We start from the raw sequence: 27,294 nt of genomic DNA, 5'->3' as shown, positions 1-27,294 counted from the left end.
AAAGACTTGTCCGAAGTGTAGAGAGCATTAGTGTCTCCACAGTGTGACCAGGTCTGAAGAGCGCATGATAGATGTTTTGGGTGCATAAGTAGGCTCTCTCAGGTGTACTTAATTCAGTGCATTTTTGGCCTGTCCTTCAGAATGATCTACGTGTTTCTCACTACTCCATCTTGAAAGAGTGAAAGATCACTGCCTCAGGGGAGATGTTCATACGTGGTTAGAAGAATGTCACCTGTTACTTTATTGAGAGACACCAAACGAGGAGATTTGGAATTTGCCTTGTTTAGTATCTTCATGCATAATTGGACATCTGTAAGAAATTAAGAGATGATGCCAGACTTGAGAAGGAATGATGATGTTTTTAACTCTTTTAGCCAAGCAGACAGTGAAGAAAGAAGCCACAGTTAGGAAAGTGTTGTGGCTCAGCAGCCTTGAAGAATATATTTTGGTTTAGGGTTTTTTGTCAGTTTTGTATTACACATCTTGAGAGAAAATACACATTTGAAACTGCCATGGTTCTTACTTTGACTCACTACTCTGCAAAATGCACCTGATGCCTGGATGGTTGAAGAAGTTGCTGGTGGGTTTGGATCTTTGGGCTGATATACCTCTGTGATACAACCTCAAATTATAGACTGCACTGCATTTCCTGGTAGCTAGAAGGTGGAGTTTGTATCTTCTGTTAAGTTCATAGCCTGAAGAGAATGTTTCTGTAAATTTATAAAGAAGGACATATGTGGCTGAAGGAAAATTTGTTTCATTTGTTTAAGCTTACAAATCTACTTTGTTATTGAAGTTAAGACGTGATTGGGCAGCAGGGTAGAGGGTTATCTTCTTATGTCCTCTTGAATAGTCGCTATTGTTGGACATGCACAGCTAGAAAAAGAATACAGCTGGGAAATAATAAAGGAATGAGAGGACAGTAGTTAGGGAGTGAAAGACAGGATGTGAGAAACAGTGGAAGGAAGGCTTGCGGTCTGAACATGTTAAGAAAGTATGCGTGGTAGATGCATAGCCAGTTGTCCATGATGAGGGAGCTGCACTGGAGGCAAAATGTAAAAAAAACCAGATCACTGAATCACTGCAAAATTGCACTAGATAGGATGGGAGATTCCTTATAAAGCTCTGATTTTTAATTTCATTTTCAGGTTATATATTTAAAAGTTATATGTTGTAGTCTGTGTTGTAATAAAATTTAGATTTAGAGATTGAACGCCCTATCAGTGTTTTTGAGGTATTTTTGGGCATCATCAAAACATGAACCAACTTTGAGCTCCTCCAAAACCTAGCAGGTATTTTAAATCTTGGATACATTATAGAATACTTTCATTTTCTGTAGGTGGCAGTGAGTGGCTGGGTAGTCTCTGCTCAGTGTGTCACCACTACAATATCAAAAGATTCAGAACTGAAAGATTTACTCCTTATTAGTGAATAATCAAGTTGGTCTGAACTGATTCTGCCCATTTTCTCATAAATGCTATGAGTATACTTCTGATTGTTTTCTGGTTAGTAGCTAAATATCCGTACAAAACAGTGTTTCTAAAACAGTCAGGGTAATCTAAGTGGGATAAACAGTTTGATTTTGTTTGGAGTTTTTTGATTTGTTTTTTTACCTCCAGGAGCATTAGGTAGAATAAATGGAATTTGCCAGTTTTAGCCATGCCTTTTTGTTCTTGCTAGAGTCAGTCTTGAAAAAAGAGAAGTTCCAGAGAAGCAAAGTTGTTTGTGCTGAAGTCCCTCAAAGAGGTTTGAGCTGAGTGACTGCCTGTCACAATTTCCTGTGATTGTCCCATATCATTAGTGTCAAATTCTGCTGATTTCCTTAAAGCCCAGATCCTGGGGTCATGTAACTTCATAATAATTTGTTTTCTTTCTGTGTATTCCAAGTTTTCTTGGGTAGCAGAGATGAGGAGAAGACAAAAAAGCCTTGAAGGTGTGGCCCAAGTTGACCTCAGACTCAAAAAATAAGCAGAGAGTAGCTTCAGTGAAGAGGCATAGTTTTGTCATATCAATGATAGAAGAAATTACTCTCTTATTCAGAATCCAAAAAGATTCAGACTGTGTTCTTCAAGTGCAGGAGATTATTTTCTTGTCTCAGTTTGAAATTCAGTTTTTCAAGCTGCTACTCTTAGGATTTCTGAATGGTGTTTAATACCACAGATTACAAAGCCTTGCAATCTTCAGGCTGAATGGACTTTTCTCTTTCTCACAGGGAGATTTTGGAAAAAAATTATCTCAGGAAATGAAAGCAGCCATGCATTGCTTCTCTTTCTGTCTCTCCATCTCACTGTATTCTTACAAAGAAAACGTGCAAGTGCTTGTGCATATAGTAGAATAAAATACAGGAAATAGTCTGCTATTTCTTCCCTGGTTAAAGAGCATTCCCAGGCAGCAATTAGTTACGCTGCAAAAAAAAGAAAGAACTTAATCTTTAATATGACTTGCTATTTCTGGTTCAAATAGTTCTTACTAATCCACTTCTGGTAACTCATCACATTTCTTGGGTATATAATTTCTTAAAAAATAAATCAATTTAAAAAGTAGAGCACCCTCTATTATACATTTTTTGGTAATGCTGCCTCCTTTTCACTTCTGTTGCTCTTACTTGTTTTGGAGTTTGTGAAAACAGCAACCCTTTGTGAAAGAGGAATGTAATGCTATTTAAATTGTTAAAAAATTGCTAATGACACTGTATATGTTATGATATTAAAAATTCTTTTGTAGCTCTTCTATAAGAATTAATGCCAGTGCATCTGTGCTTTTCTAGATAAATAAATATTTTTCTAAGTAAATAAGGCATTGTATTCACACTAACAGCACAAACTTCCACTTGTCTGATGGAACCTCTATAATCTTGCTTTATACAGCAACAATAATGTTCTTAACTAATAACAAATACTGAAATATATTTATTTCCTTTTCACAATGGGATTATCCATTTCTCAATCAATATTCCTTTGGATTCCTGCTTCTCCAGTAATATTGTTTCTTCATGAAGAGGACTGAAATGCAATTTGCACTTAACAGATCTCATTTTGCTGCATTTTCTTTGTGAACAAATTTTGTATTTGTAAAGAAGTCTGTTTAGACAGTGTTGGGGAATGACATGGTTTGACAATGAGGATTTATATTAAAGCATAAGGATTAAATAATAATTTATATATATACATAGTGTTCTACTATGTAAAATTCTTATTTTTCTACTTTTTTTAAGGTTGTAAGTCAGTTTGTTGATCCAAACTTTTTCACAGCAAATGTTTTCCTGTCTGATATAAAGAAGAAATCTTTTTATTTTGTACATTACTGAATACTAAATTAAAATGTAACTGTTTTATCAACACCTTTATTTTCTTTTAAATGAGTTTTTAAAATTTGAAACAGATTTATTTATCTTTGGTTACTACTTAATACTTTTGTTAATCAGGAGTTTACATTTGTGCACTAAATTGTTAGTACTGATGAAATAGAATAATTCCTGGTTTTTTTTGCCTTTCTGATTTATATATTTAAACCTGCACAAATCTCAACTCATTCTACTCAACAAACTGTCATGTGGAAATGACAACTTTTGATTATTGTAATTTTATAAAATGTAGTAATGCATCTCTGGTGGCAGTGAAAAAATGAGACTGGTGCATTAGGAGATATTTGGAATCTGCTGCACCTGAAATCAGGAAAGCTTTTAAGTTCAGCTGTCGAAGAAAATTGAATCTTTGCTCTGCAATGTGTCTCTGACACATCTTATGAGAAAAAATCTTATAGGAGGTGGCTGAGGGAGCAGGGGTTGTTCAGCCTGGAGAAAAGGAGGCTCAGGGGGACCTTATCACTCTCTACAACTGCTTGAAATGAGTCTGTAGCCAGATGGGGGTCAGCCTCTTCTCCCAGGTAATGAATGGCAGAACAAGAGCAAATGGCCTCAAGATGTACCAGGGAGGGTTTAGGTTTGGTATTATAAAAAAATTTCTTCACTGGAAGGTGAAAGCATTGAAACAGACTGTCCCAGGAAGAGTCATCATCCCTGGAAGTATATAAAGGACATATAGACTTGGCACCAAGGAACATGGTGGTGAACATGGCAGTGCTGGGTTAACAGTGAGGCTTAACATCTTAAAGGTCCTTCCAAACTAAATGAGTCTATGATTCTATATTTTGCAATTTCTAATTTTCTCTTCCGAACTAGGAAAAAATCTTCTGTGTCCCAGTTCATTGGCAATGCATCTTCAGTTTTTCTCCAATGTTAAGGCTGGTTGGTAAACTAAAATTTCTTGAATGTAATGTGAATGAATTATTTAAATATTTTGAGCCATTGTCAAGAACATAAAACTAAATATAATACACTATGTTCTTGACAAGCATATTTCAGATGTGATAGTTGTGCATATCTAAGCAGACGGAATATACTTCATTTTGTGGACTTTTATGTATTTTGTCAAGAATTAAAGGTAATAACAAGTTAAAGACCCCTGCCACTTGCTGTTATGGAAACTTCCTGAAAAGGAATGTTGTGTAGAATTCAATACTTTGCATTAAACTTATCCTGTTATCCTCTCTCCATTAACAATTACCCTGATGGCTTTGAATACTTCTAAAATAGACTGTTTGGGCACTTTGAAAATTATGTCTATCTCAGTTAATGAAAGAAATAGAAGCTGTCTTCAGATATTTTATTGCTTAGTAATGCAGCATGCAAGGAGATAAGTAGTAAAGCTTGTGAAAATAAATGCAATGTTTAAACACTGACTTCTAAAACCAGAAATTATTTAGGAACAGGAGTATCAAATTCATTCTTTGGTGAGCTAGGTGCTATGTGAAATAAATTCAGTTACATATGTAAAGGTCATCTATGCCCATCCTATTGTATTTTCTAAATTCAGTGACATCTTTAGAGAAATCTCATTCTCAAATCGCATTTATTTACTGATTCCAGGGGCAGTGCATTAGTCAAATTTTATACATAGGTTAAATGGTAAGAGAAACTGTCATGTTATTGTGCTTTGATATTTTTTGAGTGTGAGCAAGATTACATTTAGTGTTTGACAAAGGCTTTTTATGGAAAGATAACAAAGTAAAGATTATTTCAAATTGAAGACACAAACTACTTATTTCTGGAATCTGTTTCTTGATGCTTTTTTCTTTTCAAGAGAAACAGTAAGCAGTATTTTTTATAATGTTAATGTTTTGCTGTTAGAATTTAGAATCAAGAATATTCCAGGTAGACCTAAGATGGTCAGATACAGGAACAGCTCCAAAACATAATACTAGAATGTTATTATTAAGGTTCAGTAAGACATATTGGGTATTTTAGGCTTATGTAAAATGAAATGAACAAATAAAAACTGTAATAGCAAGACTTCTCTAACATGGAATTTAGACAGTAGAAATTTAGTGTTTCAAAGTAAATTGAGAAAGTGGATAGAGTTGCTGAGATGGAGCTTTTTCATTAGTGGAAGACCATGCTTTTTAGTTAAATATATTAAACTGTGACTGGTGCTATCTAAGTAAGCTTGGGAGTAGAGACCAGCTTCTTCTCAATATTCCTGTGTATAACATAAACTAAGATAGCATTTAGATATTAAGGAATTTGAGATCTTTGAATTTTAGTGTAGTAGAAGAAACATGGGTTAAAAGTGGAAGGCAGTGTTTAGGCTGGAATTTTCCAACAAATTCATGTGTTGCAAGATCAGAACCATCAGATTTATACAGTAAAGTCCAGTAGAAAGAGAAATGCAAATTATTAAATTAATTTACTAAAATTCAACTACCATGCTCATGTAAAATTTTGATTTTGGAACAAAATGTTTTCTGAACAATCTAATCTTCTTCCCTTTACAACAAATTCCCTCTAAAAACAATATGTCTGGTAAAGGAAGCTGTTAATTGTTCTGCTGTAGACAAGTCTATTGAATCCAATCAACTTGTAAATCTGAACAGATATAAATTATCTCAGCTAGCAGCCAAGTTCCTGTAATTCTATTGATGGTCAAATTTGTTTGAGTAAAGCCATACAGCATGAAACAAGGCTTATGTAGTTTGAAATGCACTGTGAGACCCAGAGACAAAATGTCAGCGCCCACAAATGGAAAGGGAGCACATTTTGCTGTTAACATAAAAACATTTGCAACACAAAGACAAGGATGCCAGCGCAAAGGGGGCTTTTAAGAAAAGCAATCATTTTGCAGAACTCCAGTCTGCTTTCATAGTTTACCATAAACGCTGTGGAAGTGCCGATGACAATGGCAGCGCAGGAACGTGGGAGGACTCTCTGTCTCTTGACCGCGCTCTCAAAGCGAGGTTCTGCAGGAGATGAGCTTGTGATGTGAGACATAAACGGACAAAAAGTAGAGTTAAAAATAAACACCAAAGTTGAGTGCCCTGTAATCATCATGAGAACGGAAAAATAAGTGAGCAAAGAGAAAGCCACCTCGTTTCAGAGCAAGGACTATTATTACTTATGGGAACAGGGAATAATGGAAGCTATTGCTTTTCTGAGTTCACATTATGTGCTTTTTCCCTTTTGCCCTGAATAGAGCAAAACTTTCTTTCAAAAATATTTTTCTCTTAAGTTTTTAATTAAAGTTTAGTTTTCTAGTGCATATTGTGAGATATTGAAAAAAATATTATTAAAGTGAGAGAGCACTAGCATATAAAATAAATGTTCAAATTTTATTATATTCTGTTAACAATGAGAGAAAGTAAAAAAACAATTAGGAACTTGGAAACATTAAGACACCAGGAGATGGGACAGTCTAATAAGGAGGTTAGGAGTGTATAAAGTTTTGAATGCAAAAGCTGTATCACTGGAACAGCTGAAGACTTTAATAATGAAAGATGGTTTTCGATGCCTATTTATGATTTTATCACCTTTAAATGAAGTACAAAGTTCTGCATTTTGAATTCCCCATTGGCAATATACTTGCTTCAGGAAGCTTGCCTTTACGATTGTATAACACTCATTTCAGAGGACCCTGCACTTTTATGTGCTAGAATGACAATGCAAGGTTTGGCATAAACAAGGTGAAATGTAATGTGATCATCTGTAACGACTGTACCTGTTTGAGTACTGTTGCAATATAGCAGAAGCAGTACACTTGAGAAGAAGATGACTTTTGAAAACTGGGAAAAGCATTACAGCAGGAACTGAAATACCTGAAATGAGAATCCAAAAAAGAAAATGTAATTTTTACGTGGCATTTTTTCCCTGCTTCCAGTGCTTAATTGCTATGTGGAAAGTTTCTAAAATACTAAGCACTACAGAGACATGTTTTAAGTTTTAAAAAGTATCCAGACATTGATCTAAAGCAACAGTAAGTTTCTGTGCAGAAGATGGTGAGGGGTTGAAGATATCTTCACCTGTGGTATAGTGGATGGGGTCTAACCTGCCTGCAGGGGGGTAATTAATTATTGTACAAAGTAGAGACATTTCAGCAAGAGAGATGGCAAGAATTCCAGTCCAGTACAGCCTACACACACACACTACTGTTAGAGTACTCTTGTGTGAAAAGTCAAAAAAAGGGGCTTTTTGCTCTTCTCAGGTCTTTCAAAATAATAGGGAGATGTGCCTGGAGTGGATGAGACACTCTGGACTTTGGGTGATATTTTACTTCCCAGGTAAAAAAGGAATTTGGTGGTTTCAGGATTTCAGGGATTTTTTTTTTTTTTTAAATCTGAATACAGACTATAATGAGGTTTTATTATATTTCAATAAAGTTTAATAGGTGAGGGAGAAGATTCCTAACAAATGCTGACCATAACATCAGCGAGCAAGACATGACAGCCAAGTCATGGTGACTATCAGTACCACAAACCTTAAATAAAAAATGCTCTGGTTTTATTTTTTTTTTTTTTGGACCAATATGAGTGGTACTTTTAGTATTAAAATATCCACAAGTGAAAACTGCTGGATGGAAGTGCAAAGAATAAAGGACGAGTAAAACATGAAGTACCTGGAGCTGTTATCATGGTTTTGATGCTTTGCTATCTGAGCAGAATGTACCTCTAAATACTGGCTTTTACTTGGCTACTGAGCGACTCATTTTGTGGCAGACTGGTAGCTGACTGGATAGTGCAGTTTATTCTCCATAAAAATGTGAGTTGATGTGAGACTATTCCTCCCATTAAGCATTTGCTTGTCAGCAGACTTTTATTTAGTACCTTTACACAGAAGAGGAAGGAAATAATATATGACAGTAAAAAAAAAAAAAAAAAAAAGCTTTGCTCTGGTAAAAACTAAAAATTAAAACTCCAGTGCATGCTAAGATACTAATTTTTAAAATATACAATAGGCATATTCACCACTGTTCTTTTAGCATTTTAAATTCATGTATGTTTTACACTCATATTTTATAAGTTTTTCCCCTAGTTTATTTTAAATCTATAAAGTTTCTGAATACATCTGTCCTGGCAGTGTGTTGGAGTGGGGAAGTACACGTGAAAGCCATTCTCTGTGTGAACAGAAAATATTCACAATTCAAAACATGAAGTGTCATAATTGGGCTAGAGCAAGAGCTGCACTCAGCCTGTCGTGAGTTAATGCCAAAGCCATTTTTGTAGCCACTATTTGAGAGAGAAGACATCTTAATTAAACTCTGCCTTTGTTGAGAACATCAGAAAAGCTACTGACAGAGTGTTCATGCTAACTGCAATCATGCATCCTGCCATCACCACTGACAAGGGAAAAAGGCAAGAAATGTGGGCTGCAAGTGGCTGCTGTCACACAGATTGCTGTGAAAGAGAGGCTTAAGAAGCTGTTGCTTTGTCCATTCAGTACAGCTTTGAATTTTAAGAGACAACCTCTAATAATGACAAGTCAGAATAATTTTTCCCACTGTAGGGCATTGCTGACATGTCATGCTGAACTGTTCGACCTCAGAAATCAAGGTGCACAAAAAAATTGATAGAAATCTTAAGATGTGGAACTGTTCCATAATTTTTGATGCATGGTGAAGTTGGCTTTTTTTTTTAGTTTCATTTGCCCTGAAATCAAGGTGTTTGAAATTAAATACAAATTATATTGCTCACAAAATAACCTCACTGTGGCAGCTAGGACATAAAGAGAACTAGTAACAAAATTTCTATGGTAAAATCATAAGAACCAGGAGCTCTTTGGTGAGGTTGTTAGCTCTCATCCTGTTTCCGGTTTATTTTTTTGCTGTATTTTCTTGCCATTCTCATTCTCTTACACGTGGGAAGATAAAAGCGAGTGTGGGGGTTAAAGGGTAAGAATAAATGCTGGTCTGTCTGTCTTTGTCACTCTGGTGAGAGTTATGAAAAGGTGACACAGCCAGTACACCTCTGGACAGGCAGCACCTGTCTTCTGCCGTTGTTTCTGGGCATTGCTGCTCACTCCTGCTGTCTAGCAGACAGAAAAAAAAAAAAAAAAACAAACAAAAAAACAAGTGTGGCCAACAAGGATTTGAGAAACTCATTTGCAAATCATCTGAATCTAAGACTGTTCCCGTAATATTATTAAGAGACAGAGGGTAGATAAAATGCTATAGAAATACAGGGACTAGCAGATTTCTCTTCACTGCTTGCTGCTCAGATGTCTCAAAAAGGACATGAAAGGGTAATTTATCTTTCTGCAACGAGAAGAGATAAACTTCTTGCCTGGCAGGATTGTCTGCTTCATCTTGGAGATATTTACCTTGAAGCTGTATGGAGTAGTCTTTGTGACTATAGCTTATTATGACTTATATCAAGAGTGATGTGTCATTTCATTTTCATTCAGATATAATTTTGGATAGCTGGTAAAGCAGGGTTAATTTTAAATAATGTTTTTTTATGAAAACAGATTAATGATTATAAGAAACTATATTTAATTTTTCAATTTAGAAAAACAAATAGAGTGAGTATAAAAAACAACTTTGAAAGTGACTTCTAAGTTGGACATTTTTTCCCTTGAAGCAGTAGATGTAAACAGCTGGTGACAGTAAGTTGACTGTACTTTGCCTTCCTATGAAACTTCTTTGCACTAGAAAATGTTGATAAAAAATCATTTATTCACTATTTCTTTGGGTATAGGAAGTGTTTTTCAAAATGCTGATACTTTTCCTGTAAATAATTTTTCAATATCTAGTTTTATTAATATTTTTATTATACTTTAGTGTTTAAAGATGCCTTTTTAATGAGTGTTAAACAAACATGTTTAAAATTGTCAATTTGAAGGACACACTGAAAGCATATATTGACAGGAATAGTACCTGTGTAAAAGGAACTCAACTTTCATTTTTAAATTATGAAAATACTTTTGAATCACCTGATGAAATTGATGGAGATAGTACATTCAAATGAATTACAGTTTAACATGTTTAAATTTCTAAAAATATTTGTTTCTGAGTATTCATATATAAAGACAGACTTTTGATAATGTAAAAACTAACAGAAAGCAAAATTTTTAGTTTAGATAAATTTTAAAAATTTAAGTTGCAATATGCTTATATGCTGATTTTTGATTGTCCATATTATTTATTTCCATGCCTCAGAAGTCCTACAGTGTTACTATTTATAGTAACAGTTTTTTATTATGTTTACAGTTTAACTTGTATTTTTAATTCAGATGGGCTTATTGTTTAATATGACTTTGTAATTTGGATATTCAATAAAAACATTTGCAGGATAATTTCACAGAACTGAGCCTCTGCAGAAATTTCAGTACATACCATTTAGAGGCAGTTTTGTTTATCGCTGTTTGTTTTCACGTCCCCTTAGGATACTCTAAGTAACCCAGCATGATTAATTGTGAGAGCAATTATACACAAATTTTGTATTCTGCCCACAGGCTTGCATGAAAATACTTTCTGTCTTCCTTTGAAGTTCACATGTTTATTTTATTATATATCTGTATCAAAGTATTTATGAATTTAATTCATTATTGCACAGCTAAGCATATGATATAGATATTTTAATGCCAATGTTCTCACAAATTTACATACTGGCTGCCTGGAACTGGGCCTAACAGTTAATGTTTACCAATATTAATACTGATATCACATAGAGGTAGTTCTGTTGAATTTTTAAAAGATGTGATGCCTTCTTTCTCTGAACCTGTTTTGCAACAGCTCAGTTTGTGGTTTGGTAAGGCAACATCTGTGCCGTGAATCAAAGAGTTTGTGGCTGGGCACCCCCTGCCCAATTCTTGGCAGTTTTCATAAATGCAGAGTATTAAATGGAGAACGTTCGTTGTTCCAAGCTACCTGGATTTCCCCTAGCTTTATCTTATTGAGAGCTTTTTCAGCTTTTTCTTTCTGCTGAACAAAGGTTATGTCTTGCCCTGATTGTGAGTGTTATTCCCTGGGGGGGTGGGAGAGGGCAGGTGACTTGGTTCTGCTTCTACCTTGGTTAAAATATTCTGGGAACTTCAGATGGTACTGTTACAAATTGCACCCAATAAGTTTACCACTTTTGATAGGAAAAGAAACAGACCTTTTCCTCCCAGTTTCCTTAAAACTTATGTGCAGTACAGTAAGTTGCTAACACATATGAAACCAGTAGGGTTTTTCAAATGTTTTGTTAGTTTCTATAATGGGCTATACTTGTTGCTGAAGTCTACAATTTTTTGCAGGGCTTAATATGGTTTAAGCTTTTGACTGTGAGTATTTCGGGTGTTCTTTTTTTCTCTGTTTTACCTGTATTAATTATAATGAAGGATGTTGAAGGTAGAGAACAGGACATAAAACTGACCTAACAACACTCTGCAGAGAGATTTTTCTCCATCTCCATCAGCACACATCCTGTTGTAGTACTTACTTTTAAGACAGCATTGCTGCTTCACCAAATATCCTCCTACACTGAGAGAAGTAGGGATAACTCTTGGAAAGAGTTTTGAGGCTAGTGACAAAATATGTTTGTCTTTCAGATCCCCAGCTCAAGGGTATAGTGACCAGGTTATATTGCAGGCAAGGCTACTACTTGCAAATGCACCCCGATGGAAGTCTCGATGGAACCAAGGATGACAGCAGTAATTCTAGTAAGTGACTGCCCCAGGGGAATGTCGTAATCGCACACGCAGACCGCATCGCTCGAATGTCTATGCACAGGCACCCTGGTAATGCCTGCCTGCCTGCCTGCCTGCCTTTGGAGGGTTTCTGAATGTGTTTTGTCCCAAGGAGGAGGGCTCTGTCCCTTGGAAGCCTGGTGACCACCAGCATGGCTCGTGCAGGACATTGGCCTAAATGTGTTGCCTCTGAAGGGGAAGGCGTTAAGAGCTCACGGACCTTAGGAGGGAGATATTTAGGCCAATGAATGTCTTCTGGTAATTTTATAAAAGTGATAAAATGATATTAAAAGAATTTTTTAATAAGAACTCTTTATCCAACACAAATTTCTTACCTTTCAATAAATAACAAAGAAATAACAAGACATGGAAACCAAATTTCCCAGAACAATCTGAATTTACAAGCAAATAAATGTATGCTAAACTATCAAAGACCTTCATAAAACACATGATAAATTACCTTGCTGAAGGTACTAAAAATTTTGGGGCAAAAAATCCTATGCCAGCCAGAATTCCAATGATGTTAAGAGATTTTTTGCCACTGTAGAGATGGCAAAAGTGGCAGTTTTTTAAAATGTTCCAAAAAAAAAAGAGGTCTTGAAAGGCTGTGTGGGTTGCTGCTTTGGTATGCTTTTCCTATGATACTGCTACATATTTTCATTCAATAAGCATATATATATATATATATGTTTGATAACTTCAGCTGCAAATGGTAATTAAACAAACCTATTCTTACTCTAGAAACAGTTAATTTATGTTTTGTTTATTTTAATTCTCATGACATATTTAAGTAACATTTCTGTGTCATCTTGAATTTTATTTTAAGCACTTTTAATATACAAGATTTATTTTCTTATTATGCATATATAAATAACCTCTTAGTTTCCTTAAGAATGTTGAAATTAGGCTGCAGAAATTAAGGTATTTGAGGTTTCTGCCTTACATTGGTAAGGTTCCTATTTTAGTTGATGCATAGCTGTAATTTATAACACCTTTCATCAGCAGATAGCATGATCATCTTTTAGTGTTTGTTTTGGAGTTTTTTAATAGAGAAAAGTTGTTTAATATATCTTTATGTGTATCTCTCTACTTGTTTTCCAAGTGTTTTTGTTTCCCTTCTATGTCCTCCCCATCCCACCCCCGTCCTTGTTTCTATTCTTCCCTCCATGTGTCTATCTCTCATGCCCACTTCAGTACTGGAGTACATACTAAGACCTTAAAAAAGACAAGATTATTCTTGTCTAGAAGCTTTGCCTAGATGAGGTCTAAGAACTCTCTTAGGGTTTAAGTGCAGATCTCTGTCCCTCTGCCCATCTCTCTTATTCTCAGCTTCAGCGAGAAGGTGTGTATGGCTGCAACAATTGTTATTTCTGAGAGGTTTTTTAACTCTAGGCTCTCTATGGATGTGGAGTCTTTTCAAAGCTAGATCACAGTGGCCTTACTTTTCTCTCTTTGATGTTGTCATCTTCACAAATCGTCCACTTTATTTTTTTTTTTTACTCTTTCCCCTCCTCTGTGCATTTCTGATTTTCCAGCTCTCTGACCACCTCCCTTATTCTTCTTTTTCCAAAATGCAGAATGAATATTCTATATTATAAATATTCTAAAATATTGGACTTCTCCAAACTCAGCCAAATACCATATAGAAGTATTGTGTATTCTGGATAAATATTGTTAGTTATTTTGTTTTACTCCAAAATTATTTTTTGGTTAAAAAGTTGTGGAGGTTTTTTTTTTTTTTTCCACAAAGGCATTTTTTTCTGTCTTTAACTGGTGGGATTAATTTTTTCTTAACTACTCCAATTTTCCAATATTTTTCAAAAAGACAGTTTAGAACAGAAGAATGCAAAATTAATGTGTTTGCCAGGAAGGCCTACAGTCTACATCTGAAATTTTGCTGGTATATATGTGTCAACACTATATTAAGAGCTGAAAAGATTTACCTATTTGGTATATTCATTATTGTATGAATGTGTTTGTTTCTTTTGTGCTGCCAGTCTTAGTTTTTTCGCTTTCCACTTTGTTGCCTTTCATTTCCTTTTGAATTTTTTTTTCCCTAGTGCTTTTTTAATTGCAGCATATGTTGGTTTTCCTTCTCTCTTTCGCTTTAAAACAATCATTTTCTTATGGATAGGATTTCTAGTGTTTTGATATTTTATTATTTCAGCTCCTTAACATGATAATTTCTGTCTGAGGCTTACAAGTGAATAACTTTTGGCAGCTGCCCAAGGGAGAAAATCCTGCTTCTGGCTGTGGTGCTTGCAGACTGCCCATATAGTGTGCCCAGTGGGTGAAGGGATGGACATGTATCAGCTGTCCACAGGACAGATAGAATACTTACCTGGATAGTGAGGATGACTTCCATTCAAAGTGTGTTTCATAAACAAAAGGAAATACAGACTGCCAAAGGGTGTGCATCTCTGCCAGCCTTCCACCTGTCTTCTGCACTATTCGCTGTCCCTGAAGAGAGCCCGCTGAGTAACTGGGTGTCAGAGAAGCCAGAGGGAGCGAGGAGTGAGGGAGGGAAAAAAGATGGAGTTTCTTTTTTGTCTTCCGCAAGGAAACTGTTTGAAGCTTAGTCATGCTGCTACTTTTTGTGCTGTTGCCATGTGTTCTGTGTCAAGCAGTTAGTCTTCAAGTGTTTGAAGTTAAAATTCCCTCAAGTGCCTATATAATTTTGTACTCATTTTACGTGTATGTCACTAAACATAACTTCATGCACCTTTGGAGTCACAGTGTTATAGAAAGGTAGCTCAAACTAAGATTAAGATTTGCTTCTATCTGAAGTCAAAACAACTCAGTCATCTGAGTTGTATCAGCTGTTTTAATCAGCTGCTTATTGTCCCAGTTTGAGTAAAGGCTAGAGACTGCAGAGAGAGAGAGCACAAGATTTTTAGTGTATCACTGTGTGCAAAAACTTGCATGAAAAAGGAAGGAAGACGTGATGTGTAATTGCATGAATGTGTTTTTGTCTGCTCATGTTGATGGCCATGATATTAGAACCCAACCTAAACAGACCAGTAGGTTTCAGTTCATGGTTGTAATTTCTTTTTATAACTTTTCCAAGATAATGATGCTTCATGAAATAATGGTAATTAATGCACCTATTGGTTAATGATGCTGTTTCCTTAAATCACTTCCCCAAATTAAGGCTGTTAGCCAAACAATCTTGTGTGTTTGGTCTGTATTTTTTTTGCCTCAGTCTCAGTGATATCATGTTTTAGCTGGTTGTTTTTGTTTTTGTTTGTTTTGTTTTTTTTTTCATTTAATTTCCCTAATACCTTTCAGTTCCTTGTTTGCTTTTGTGTCTTGCTTGTAGCAAAGGCAGGAGTGACTGTGGTTAAAGCTGCAGCTTTGGTTACTGAGATCCTACTCAGTGTAGCTGTCACACTCACTCTAATGTTCCTGGACTTTACAGGTGCAAATGCAGCTTGCTTCACTGGCCTCATCTTTATTAATTAGGAAAAACAAGCTCCTACACAGAAATCATAAAGAGATAGAAATTATTTCCATATGTGCTTGTAGTAACAAGCGTTATATGCACCTCCTGCCCTCTCCACCTAAACCACCTCAGTTTTAGGCTTTGGTCTCTCTTCAAAGTTTTGTCTCCTGAATGAAGGATAGGTTTAGTTGGAAGACTAATTAATTTGAGAAGCAGGCAATTCCAACTTTTTAATTTCTGAGATTGAAACCCTGAATCTTTCAGCTTTATAGCTTTTTTTATTTCACCTAGAGTATCTCAGCCAACAGCCACTGAAAAAATGCAACGTAAATGATGATACTTTCCTTTATAGTTGATAGACCTGATTGTAACACTCAAATGTTGCAATTTACAGCCCTTATGAAATTACAGTTGTGTTTATAACATGTTTATAATATTCTGTGATTAAAAGAGCATTACCTATTGGTAGTCTTATTTCATAAACTGATAAATGAAAAAGTGAACATTATCCAAGAAAATTTTATTGGTTGTGCAGTGCACATCTTTTATTATGCTGCAACATGCTTTACTTCCTTTGTGGTGCTTGGTACCTGGTAGAGTTGCTCTTCAAGAAGTCCTGCAACCATTTAACATTCCTTTTTTTTTCATATTTTAATGCATACTTCTATTTATATTTTCCAAATTGAATGTGGAAGTATTATCTTTTTAAAGTCTTTATAAAATACCTACCACTATCATATTTTGGTTTGAAGGTACTCATAAAATAACCTTTACAGCACCCTTGTAAGTTAAAGGAGATAATTAGATAGAAATAAAGCACATAAAGATTAGGAAAAAAACACCTGCAGTGCTGTTAAATTTGGATTAATGAATGTTAATTTTGGATTACTGCACTGAAATATCTGCAGCCTGATGCTTGCACTGGTTTTTACTGAAGTTTGTCTTCAAAGAATTATACAGGCATTTACTCATCTATTTACACCTCCTCTGGGAGTTAGGTAAGCCTGTTTCTCCCACTGGGATAATCTTAGTCTGACAGGTAAATGTTCAGTCATACCCCAAAAAAAAGTTTAAATTATATCTTCTCTAAGATCAGGCAGCAAGAATTGGTTTGCTCCATAAGAAATGGACGGACAAATCTCTAAACACCGAACCCCTCGCAGTCATTGCCAGTCTAAAAGATGTTTTGATGGAGTTGACATTTTTGCCTGTGGGCCTGCAGATGAAAATAAATTGAAGAAGTAGTTGCCTTGATCTGATTGGAGATTTGGTACTGTGGAAAGTTTTGTTAACTGCCACAAGGGCAGTGTGCGTGCAGAAGAGGCTGCAAGTTCAGAACTCTTAGAGCAGTCAGTGTGTAGCAAGATTCTTCAGAAAAACAGTGATCTGTAATAGCAATTTTCTTGCAGCTACAAGCCAGTTGTACTTAAATAGACTTCCACAAGTACATGGAAATATCTGATTTCAGGCATTTCAGATTTCAAGTTAATGGACTGTGTTGTTATAACATAAAAGAAAGAAAAAGTTATACGGCGGTTTTGTGTTTTGCTCAAGAAAGGAGTGATTGCTCATAAAAAAGTGGACTCAAACTTTTGCTAAAACTTTTTGAGGATTAGAACCCAACTCAGATTTGGAGTTCCTGCAAGTCTCCTCCATGAAACCTAAACAAATAACCCTTTCTCATGCCACTTGTTCCTGCTAACTGTCCCACCCTTATTTTCTGACCTTTTTGTTGCAGGAGTAGGCTTGCAGGCTTAGGAAAAGGCAGAGAACCCAAATGCTTTATAGTTGTGTTTTAGATAGAATACCAAGCAAAGCTAAGGGAGTGTGCACTCTTAGCACTGACAAGGAGAAAAGGTTTTACTTGCACCATTTTTGCCAGTCAGTTTCCTTGTCTTCCCTGATGTTCCCTTGCTTACATTTGGAATTGCCAGGCTTTCTACTTAAGCGTGCAGCATGGGAACACTGAGCACCACACACCGCTGTATTTCCTGGGCTGTTGGGGGTGCCCCTGAGCCCACCTCATCAGTGGACTCACTGGACTGGCTTTAAGCACATAAAGATGTTCAGGGACCTCACTCCCCAGGTTTTGGTTTCAGATCATTTTCATAAAGAGAGAAGGAATCAGGGGACATGGCTCATTTTAGCAACCCCCTCAGATAAGAACATATGTTTGGCTGTGCAGAACTGGAATGCCAGCCGACTCTAGAAGGCTGTTTTTCTCAGAGCAGGTTTCTACTAGAGTGAGGTATGCCAAAGGTGAATCCTAGGAATGTTTGAAATGTGTAATTGAATGCAAAATCTTGCTCAGTGAAGCGTACTGCCCAGTCAGGTTCTGGAGAAAATCGAATTTCTTTTGGCCTGCTTCAAAGTGCATTAAAACCACATGCTGTGCCTTATTGGTGCATGTTTTGCTGTCCCCAGTATGAAACACATTGCTGAACATTTGTCAATCAATAGCTGAATGTAGACTGGTCTCCCTAGTTTTCCTCAAGTCTGGAGGATTCTGTGAAGCTTATTGAATATTCTGACTGTGCAGAATTGCATCATTTCAGGTCATACTCTAAAATTTTAAGGGTTTGGACTAATTACATGATCTCTGAAAATCACCAATTAAAATTTGGTGGCAGTAAAAGATGCATTACATGCCTTCCATAGTGCTTTCTGAATTCACCAGCAACTATAAGCCACTTCATTAACTTTGTAAGCTGCACAAAACACTGCTGTGTTACAGGCCTGTAATTCTTGTTCAGTGGTGGTTGGGGGGGTTTTTTGTGCGTTTTTTTTTTTTTTTTTTTTTTTTTTTTTTTTTTTTTTTTTTTTTTTGTTTCCATAGCTTTGGTGCTTTATTTTTATTGGTAATATGGTAAATAATATCTACATTTTTGAATTTTTGACTGGACCGCTATGACTATGAGTTATTTTTCATTAGCTGACTTACTTCTCATGGCTGACTTGTCCTTTGTGTTCACCTCTTTTCTTTATATAAATATTGTTTGTTTTTCCTTCCTTGTGTCCCTTCAATTGTTTCCTCAGTCCCTTTAGCATGGTTTGCTCCTGCAATTTTTTTTTGTAGGGAAAGAATCCAAACTCAGTTGCCATCTGATACTTTGTTTTGCTGTGACAGGCTCCACCTCCACAACCCACAACAGTGATTTTGCTGGTTTTGACATTGTTTCATTTGAGGATAATGAAATGAATGGACAATGAGGAGTTTATAACTAAATTTTGACTTCCAAAGTACATTGAACTAAAAGCCCTCAAGCCATGCAGTCCTTAGCCTATATACTCTTAGGATATCTTTTCTGTGAATGCCATATTTCACTGTTTTACATTTAGTAGAGACGGAACCTTATCTATACCAATTTTTTTTTTTTTTAGTAAACAGCACTGTAATATCCTAGCATAATGGAGAATTTTGGAAATTACAGAAATTAAATTTTATTTGTGCTAATTCTATGTTCTTCTAGAGCTCTTTTCAATATATTTTTCTTTCTACCGCTCCAGGAAGAACTCTACTACAATTCCTAGCTCTATATTGGCTTTGTGTATTCCTAAAATTATCTGATGTTCCACATTATTTTTCTGCATGACAATGCCAAAGGAAAGGTTTCTCTTTTTTTTTTTTTTTTTATACATGCCTATATTTCTAGTAGTCTACCTATTTTTTTTTTCTCAGTTCTAAAGACTTGATCATATTCATCATAAAAAAACTGGATGGATTTTTTTTTATTTGACCAAACAGGAATTTTCACACCTTGAGAAATGTATTTATCCACTGCAATTACATGATTCTTTTTCTCCTGGTTTGGGCTTTCGCTCTGGCATCCTGATTACAGATAGCCTCATCCAGTACACTTTTTGGTCACACCTATGGATGTCCTTAAATTTTGAGGAACTCACTGTAGATGTTACTGTGTTCCTGACACCTGACTTGGTAGAAACATAGTCCCCACTGCATATGTTGGATACACAGGTTGTGCCTTTGGTTTTCATCCAAGGACTTGGGAGTCCTTAGCTTATCCACAGTGGAAAAACATTTAGCATAAACTTTGTCTCATCCAGGTCTTTTCTTCCAAAACTGATGTGTGATTTGCATCTAATTTTTTAGCATGGGTCAGTAAATGTAATATAGGTGTGTGCTGGCATTAATTTTAGAAGAATTGGTTCATGCCACCTACTTATACAACTTGTATTTTTCTGTGGTGAGGCTGGTAAGCTCCCACTCTTCACACTGGTCTTTTTTCACACAGTAATCAAAGTTGTGGCTGTTTGGATTACTACAGAGGTATATAGTATTTCTAGGGTGTTTGTTATTACGTGGTTTTCTGATTATTTTCTAATTATTACCCCAAGTTCTGTATTCTGTTCAATAACATTTATGCCCATTTAGAATCAAGCATATATTTCAGTGCTTTTATGAACTATAATAAGCCTCTGTCATTACCTGACACCATTTGATACTGCTTGTATCAAATATATCATTCAAAAAAGAAAAAAACAAATTGAAATCACAGATCCCTTGACATCAGTCTTTGATGAGGGCACCTTTTAGCTGAAAACCATAAAAATGCCCAGAAAAATAAAGAGCTACTTCCCAGAATCAAAGAAGCAAGATTTTCTGAGTTAGTCTAATTTTAAAAGCATTAAAAAATATGCAGTTTAAAATGGCATTAAACTTTTTTTTCTTTCTTTTCTGTTAATGATGTTTATTAGACTATTGTATTAACTGTAGCATATTTATATCTGGTCGTGTGTTTTCTTCACAGCTTTATTCAACCTTATACCAGTGGGACTTCGAGTTGTCGCTATCCAGGGTGTAAAGACTGGGTTGTATATAGCCCTAAATGGAGAAGGTTTCCTCTACACATCAGTAAGTACCTTGCTGGACGCTGGTTAGGAGGCACAGCTGAAGTTGAAATCTACACAGGAATGAGACTCCTGTCCACTTTTAAGAAGTTCTGTAATGTCTGTCTATGTTGCACACACCATGCTTGTGTGTAGCATTATCTGTAAATGGGACACAGTAGAAATTACTGTGTACTACATGTGAAAGTCTGAATGTGAGCAATCCTAAAAAAACACACCACAGGGCTCTTTTCCTGACAGGCTGTCATGCTAGAGTGCCATATGCCCCAAAGATTGTAATTTTCAATTCAACTCTTCAAAAATTTTAAATAAGGACCTGGAATTTTCTTCGTGACTTGTTGATCAGAATCTGAAAACTGCTCCAACCATTATTTTTATTGATAAGATTTATGAGTGCAACTTCCATCTAAAAGGTCATTAACAGCCTTATGGTTTACCATGGTAATCTTGTAACTGTATGCTTAGTGTTACTGATTTTTTTTTATACCAGGTATAAGGAGGGACTGTTACTTCTGTAGAATGATCAAAGTTTTAAAACGTCTTTTGAGTCACAAAGAAGACTGCTGGATAAAGTGACTGGAAAAACCTCAGATTGTTTATGATATTTCAAATGATTTGATGCCAATCACTCAGTGTGCTGTGAATATAAAATTCCTCAGTTTTGGTTAAGTTTAGGGTCTTAACTTCCTTTGAAAGGCAAAGAGCCTTTCATGTGAACAGGCAGTTCTGTCAGATATTAACAAGGTGGCTTAAAGGATTTTTCCTTACTATATTTTTATTGACATCTATGTTAAATTTATTTACATAGTGCTTTTTCCATTTTTTGTGTCACATAGTTCTTAATTCCCAACTGAGTTACAATACATTGCTTTGTTTTCAATGTCCGTTGAAAGGAAATTGGAAAGATTAAGCTTCTGATGCCCTGAGGGAAAGTATTCTGTTTGTTTCAAACACACAATTGTCTTGCAAAAGCTAATTAGGAAGAAAAAATGGAACTAATCTTGAATGCCAATGTCAAGACAAAGAGAAAATTCCTCCTCATAAAATGCCTGCTGGAAACTCCAGCAGTATTGTCTACATTTTATTTACATCTGTTCAAAATAAAAATTCTATCACAGGAAAACATGTAATATTTGCTATCAGAAGAAAGAAAATTTGAAGAAAATACTTAGTGCTATTAGAGAAAAGGAATTACTGACTTTCCAGTTCCATTGTTTTGTGGAGGGAGGTAATTTCTGGATCATGGCATGAAGGGCATTTTTTTTTAATGTGTTGGCACAATGAAGAGTACATTCCTGCCCAGCACTGTTCCTGAAGTGCATTCTCAGTCCTCCAGAAAGAAATACAAATTTCAGGAGATGTGCTGTTTCATGATGGTTAATTTTGCAGGGGGACCACACGTGTACAAATTGCGGTAGGCACTGTTTTTATGTATTGTTCTGGAAATTATTGAAGTTAAATGAAGTTAAGTGAGGCAAGAAGTGAGTGTTTTTATAATGTGCTGCTTACTCTTCCTTGTGCAGAGAATGAAAGATGAGTGGCCCATTAAATTACAAATTGACACATTATAAAACACAGCAGAAGACTTTGTTATGTCTACGAAATGATTTTCAACTTACACTTTTTTCAAGAAGGAAAAAAAAAACATTTGATCAAAAATTTAGAGGTATTGGTTTCAAAACATCAGTGCTGTAATACAGGTTTGTTTGTTTGATATTAATGTATTGACAATACTGGTAATACATTTTTTCCTCAGTAATTGCCTGCTTTCACCTTAAAGAATAATGCATTTGAATATAAAATGGCAAAGGATCAGAGAGAAGTCTGTCCTCTCCTGAGGATCAAGATGAAGAAATAGTGTATGCAGATTTATATATCACCATTTGTAGAATTTTTTTTTAACCAATCACTTTCTATTGCTGTCTTGGTGGACTTTTTGACTCTTTTTCACATCTGTGTATCTGTTGCACCTAAATGCAGAAGTTATGTATTACACGTCAGATGTTTTTCCCTTGGCTGTTTAGGTAAGAATAGGAGAAGAAACTTTTCTAAGTTTCATATTCCAACTGACATCACTGAAAAAAACTGCTGCATAATGGGAATGCTAGTTAAAATGTACATATATTTATATTTATTACCAATTTCTTATAAAGATTTAAAAAAAAAGTAAGCATGCCCTGTAGACTAAGTAGCATTTTTAGTCTAAGTTGAGACAGAAGTTCTGTATAGCCCTCCTCTGCACAATAGCTTGGTGTCCCTTCTTCCCATCACATTAATATTCACAGTATATAAAGGCTGTATCTTGTGAGAATACCCTACATGTTGATGCCTCTCTTCAGAGACTGAAAACCCCAACTCAATTATTTTTATCATAAGGTTCACGTCACATAAGCTAATTAAGCAACAGCACTGACAGGAAAGGTATTATGTGTGAAGCTGCTGCGTGTGCTTTTCTTCATTTTCAGAAGAAAATGAAGGTACAGTGACAGACTAGTTTTACAAACAGATTGTCAAGTGAAAATTTATATTGTTTCTTGCCTTTTTTTAAGTCCTCTTTTTAATGGTTGTTTGCATCAGTTTGGGAGTCAAACTTTTTTTTTTCCACTTTATTCTGCCATATTTAAGATCTTTTTCAACTATTTCTCAGAATTAGAACTAGAAAAATATGCAGAAACTTCATAGAAAAGTGCTATGTCAGTATTGCTTGGAACAGAAACAGGAGGACAGCAAATTGTGTAGGAAGATCAGTCTCAAGAGCTTTTCATACCTATTTTGCCTGCTGAAGCACTTGAGATTTGTATTCTGTCCTTTGAGAATTGATTGAGCCAGGGTCTCTAACATACATTATCAAAGTCTTGTCAAATAAAGGAGAAGAATCTTTGGAGTTTGATAGGGTTTTGCAAACTTCCTGAGAAAAATTTTCCAATTCTTTTCCAAAATCATAACCTGATTTTTTCTATGCATTTAAAGTAATTATTGCAATACCATAATTAATTATTTTCTATCATATGAAATATGAGAACAAGAGCCTTTTCATGTTGTGTTTTTCCTTGTTCTTTTAAGGGTTAGCTCGCTTAAAGACTATCCATTAAACTCACCTGTTTTGAAGATTTGGGTTGCTGTGTCCAACTTTATTTCTCAGCGTGTGTATGTTTACATCTACTTATATCTGTATGTAGATATGTATCATAAATACGATACATTTACCTACTGATAGCTTTCCAGTTCTATATGTATGTTAGTGAGCAATGACAAGTATTAAAGTGAGTTGAAATTAATTTTAGATGGCTTAATGAACAGTGAATAATTTAATATTTATGACCGACTAAATAACTGTGAAAGCTAGTTGGAGAATCTGGATTTTTCCACAAAGAGCCATCTCAGTTACTAGCAAGAATTTGAAATTATAGTTATGGACTTCATATGTCAAAGTCAAAAATTGTGCCTTATTTCTTTCTTCCTTTTGAAAGGGCGAGCAAGATGAGGTTTCATTTTCAGATTTTGTCATGTCAAAATCAAAAGCAATGAAACTGGCTCCATGCACTGGGAAAGGGAGCACAGCTGCAGGGATTCTCCATGGGGAACAGGTATTCCCTGCAGCAGGAAGATGGCAGTGCAGTACTTGGCAGAAGCTTTCTTTGGGTTTGATGTTAATTTTGATCAACTCCCTTTGCAAGTGGTTCATTAGTTCACCTTCCAGAGGGCTGCAGGTTTTGTTCTGCTTCTAGGATTTCCTGCTATCTTAGCAGGATTAATTCAGAGGTAAAACTTATAATATGTTAGTCCATTTTATGATTCCTATTTTCCTGTGATAAGGATATGAGAGTCTTCTGGGTTTACATCAGTGGATTTTTCTCCAGAATTATTTGATATATCTGAAGTGTTTGGAAAGGCTACTGGTTCCCTTTTTCATCATAGGAGCAGTTTGTCACTGTACTACCTGTCTTTGGTGGGTATCAGAGTAAAAGAAAAAGGGAAATCCAAAATGTAGACAAGGAAATATCCTGTCCAGAACATCTTAACCTGCTTGTGTTTTCTTCTTTGTGTTTCCTCTTTCATAATAACTTCTGCAAATTTTCTGAGGCCAGAGATGTGAACTAAACCAGAGAGAAAAGAGTATACCTGTGATATTGTCCAGCAGCAGGTACCAAAGTCATAGGAATTCACTGCATGGTCTCTTAGTAAGACTGATGTTTTAAAAGATGACTGATCTTTAAAAGAGCCTGCAAGGCCAGGTCTGACCTCCTTGGTCCCCTCTTCCACCATTGTTCACTGTGGCTCCAGAGGTCCTTTTCTGGGTATGGGGTAGTGGGAACCTCAGTGGAAGGATGTAGAAAGTACTGGAGAGATGTGGCTGCATTTCTGGGAGGTTTTGTAAAATATTTCAGAATTAGGAATATCGCACAACTCCCTTAACAGAATAACCTTGTTTTTTTGATCTGCCACAGTACACAGTGTTGAGGGTGTTGGAAGGGTGTTGGCTGGGGCAGCGTTTCTGTAGCAGTAAGATATCAGTCTGTGTCACAGCCTTCACGAAAGAGAGAGAACATCAATATCTGTTGCTGAGCAGTGTATTTGTTCTACTGCTCCGGCAACTCTCACCTGAAAAAAAAAGCCTTTGAGGATTTCTCCTGACATTTCAGCAGCTTCCCAATGCTGTTATTTCTGCCACTTCTTTAAGCCCACATAATTGACCTCTCTGAGGAGAACAAAATTCAGCCTCAAGGAAGAACATAGGAGCACCTTCAGTGAAGCCTGGAAAAGAGTGAGAACTGAAGTAGTCTGTATTTCTAATATTCAAATCAAAGTCAAATGAAAAATAAATTTTGTCTAGCTTTTCATAGAGCCTCACTTTGTGCTTTGGAATAGCAAAGCTTAGCATGTGCAGTACTTTGAAGGTTCAAAGGTGCATAAAACCTTATAATAAACAGAGCAGAAGGGAGTTTAAACTAGATAAAACCAAAGAGGAAATGTGATGTTTTAAAATTTAAATTTTTTTACGAGAATAATCAAAAAGGGGTTAATGGTGACATCAGGACAACATTGTTACAACAGTAGCTGACCTATGGTTTGGTCATTCTCCACCTTGCAAAGTATTGTAGATATAGTCAGGAATATATCTGTTTAGAGAAAAAGTAACAAATAAAGCTTGCTCTGTGATAAGATGTAAACTTTTGTTTCTAGTGGTCAAAAGTATACTAAATATCAGAAAGGGTAAATCTCATTGCTCTTGAGGTATCTGTAGTTTTGTAAATGTAAGCACATCAGAGTGGAGTGTCTCATAATATTGTGATCAATAGAAAACATTATTTTCTTTCTTATGTCAGACTTATGCTTTAGGGTCTCAATCTGCTCCCACACATTTGTCTTTTGGCATAGACTTTACTAAAAAAAGGATAGGACCTTATTTCATTTGCCATTATCTGTATCTTGGAAGTATTCTGGCTCACTTTGGAGAGAGGAAAATGGGTATTTTTAATTATTTGAAAACCACAGTTCCTGGTAACGACTTTTGAAAACTGAGTATGTGATATTTTTAAGAGTGTAAAGGCACAGACCATATGCAAGATCCCTTATTTCAAGGCCTTACCACTGAAGTGCTTCCTTACATATGTATACCATTTTTTTTGCATTTCCAGGTTGTTTTTTTTTCAATCTGGGATCAGTTAGAAAGTGACTTATATTTGCTTCATATTGCAAAATGTTTTTTTGAGAGGGATGCAGCATGTTTCAGGGCTGTGTTCCTCTGTAAACTGGGCTGCATTTCTCAAAAGGTAAACAAGTTCAGCATGTTCCAGCAGTTGAAATACACTGACAGGGAGGAGGAAAACATCTGCATGATTTATGCTTATTTATATCTGTTTTTGGAGGTAGATAATTTGTCTCTCAGGTTGCCTTCCAAAAATAAATACAGAAAATTGCTAATGCATGTATTTATTCTATGGTAGCTCTTAAGTAACAACTGATAGCATAGCCCTGCTATATTGTACTAAAGTGTCAAATGTCCCTGCTAGAGCATGTAGTAGAAAAGGGGTACAAAATACATACTAAGTCCATGACTTTTTTCAGTGGGTTAGGTTTTCAGCACATTTTTGATTGAATGTGCTGAAGCCAGTGCTTTCACACACAAGATAAGATAAAAAAGGAGGCATGTGGAGACACATGAGAGTTTGATAAGGCAGGAGAGAAGTGAGAAGGGAAGAGATGAATGGAAGGAGGCTGACATGAAGAGACTGTGATAAGAAGGGATATAAGAAAGTGGATAAATAGCACAGTGGAGCAGAACAGTATTGCAGAAAACCTTATAATGATATCATCCTGGTAGAAATGTTTAGGATGATATCACTATTGTTCAAGTCTCGTGCTTACATTATGACCTTTCTGAGTTTTTCACACTCACAAATGGCTACTATTTGAACTACTGTTCATAAACCATATTGTTTAATGAAAAATGCTACTTTGAATTATATAAGGATACAGCATTTTAGTGTAGCTTCTTAATGGCCACAGTTTCTTCCTGGAATTTAAATATTTTACTGGGGGTAATAACAGAACTTGACTCAAAACTTGCAGCACTGTTTCTTGCCACTTAAACCAAATATGTATGTCCTGATTGTTTCATTAATGTCTACAGTATCCAGGATCTGGTTGAATTTTTATCTGTAAAAACAGTTTCATATTTGCTTAAATTATTAATTTTCCTTTCTCATGTATACTTCTCATATCCCCATGCAAAAAAATCTCTTACTATATGTGTTCTTTCCCCCTGGAATGTGTATAAATGCCCCAAGAATAAAAGTTGCACCACCAAAGCTGGCAAAGTATGGAAGATCACAGAGTCTGCAGCTGCAGCTGGATATTTTTCAATAATTGTATGACAAGGAATAGTAACTGTAGGTAGGTATGCTAAAATGAGGTAATCTAATCTCATGCTTCAGGAAGGAGGATGACTGGCACAGGGACGGAGAGGAATGCTTTCCCCAATGTACAG

At 35.7% G+C, this 27,294-nt stretch overlaps 1 protein-coding gene across 5 annotated transcripts in view; it reads left to right on the top strand.

The window, feature by feature from the left end:
- The window catches only part of FGF14 (fibroblast growth factor 14), a 381,047-nt gene that overhangs the window by 276,276 nt on the left and 77,477 nt on the right, over positions 1–27,294 (top strand). For 4 of the 5 annotated variants that reach the window (XM_041478309.1, XM_041478311.1, XM_041478312.1 and 1 more), the window contains 2 exons: positions 11,855–11,965; positions 20,204–20,307. In XM_041478309.1, coding sequence (XP_041334243.1) covers positions 11,855–11,965; positions 20,204–20,307 — 215 coding nt within the window. The remainder of the gene's footprint in view (positions 1–11,854; positions 11,966–20,203; positions 20,308–27,294) is intronic. The other variant, XM_041478310.1, reaches the window with a different exon arrangement.

The sequence above is a fragment of the Pyrgilauda ruficollis genome, unplaced genomic scaffold, assembly GCF_017590135.1.
Source record: "Pyrgilauda ruficollis isolate IOZ18807 unplaced genomic scaffold, ASM1759013v1 scaffold44, whole genome shotgun sequence".
NCBI classification, from domain to species: domain Eukaryota; kingdom Metazoa; phylum Chordata; class Aves; order Passeriformes; family Passeridae; genus Pyrgilauda; species Pyrgilauda ruficollis.
Note: the sequence above shows the minus strand (reverse complement) of the source record. Positions and strands in the feature narration are given on the sequence as shown.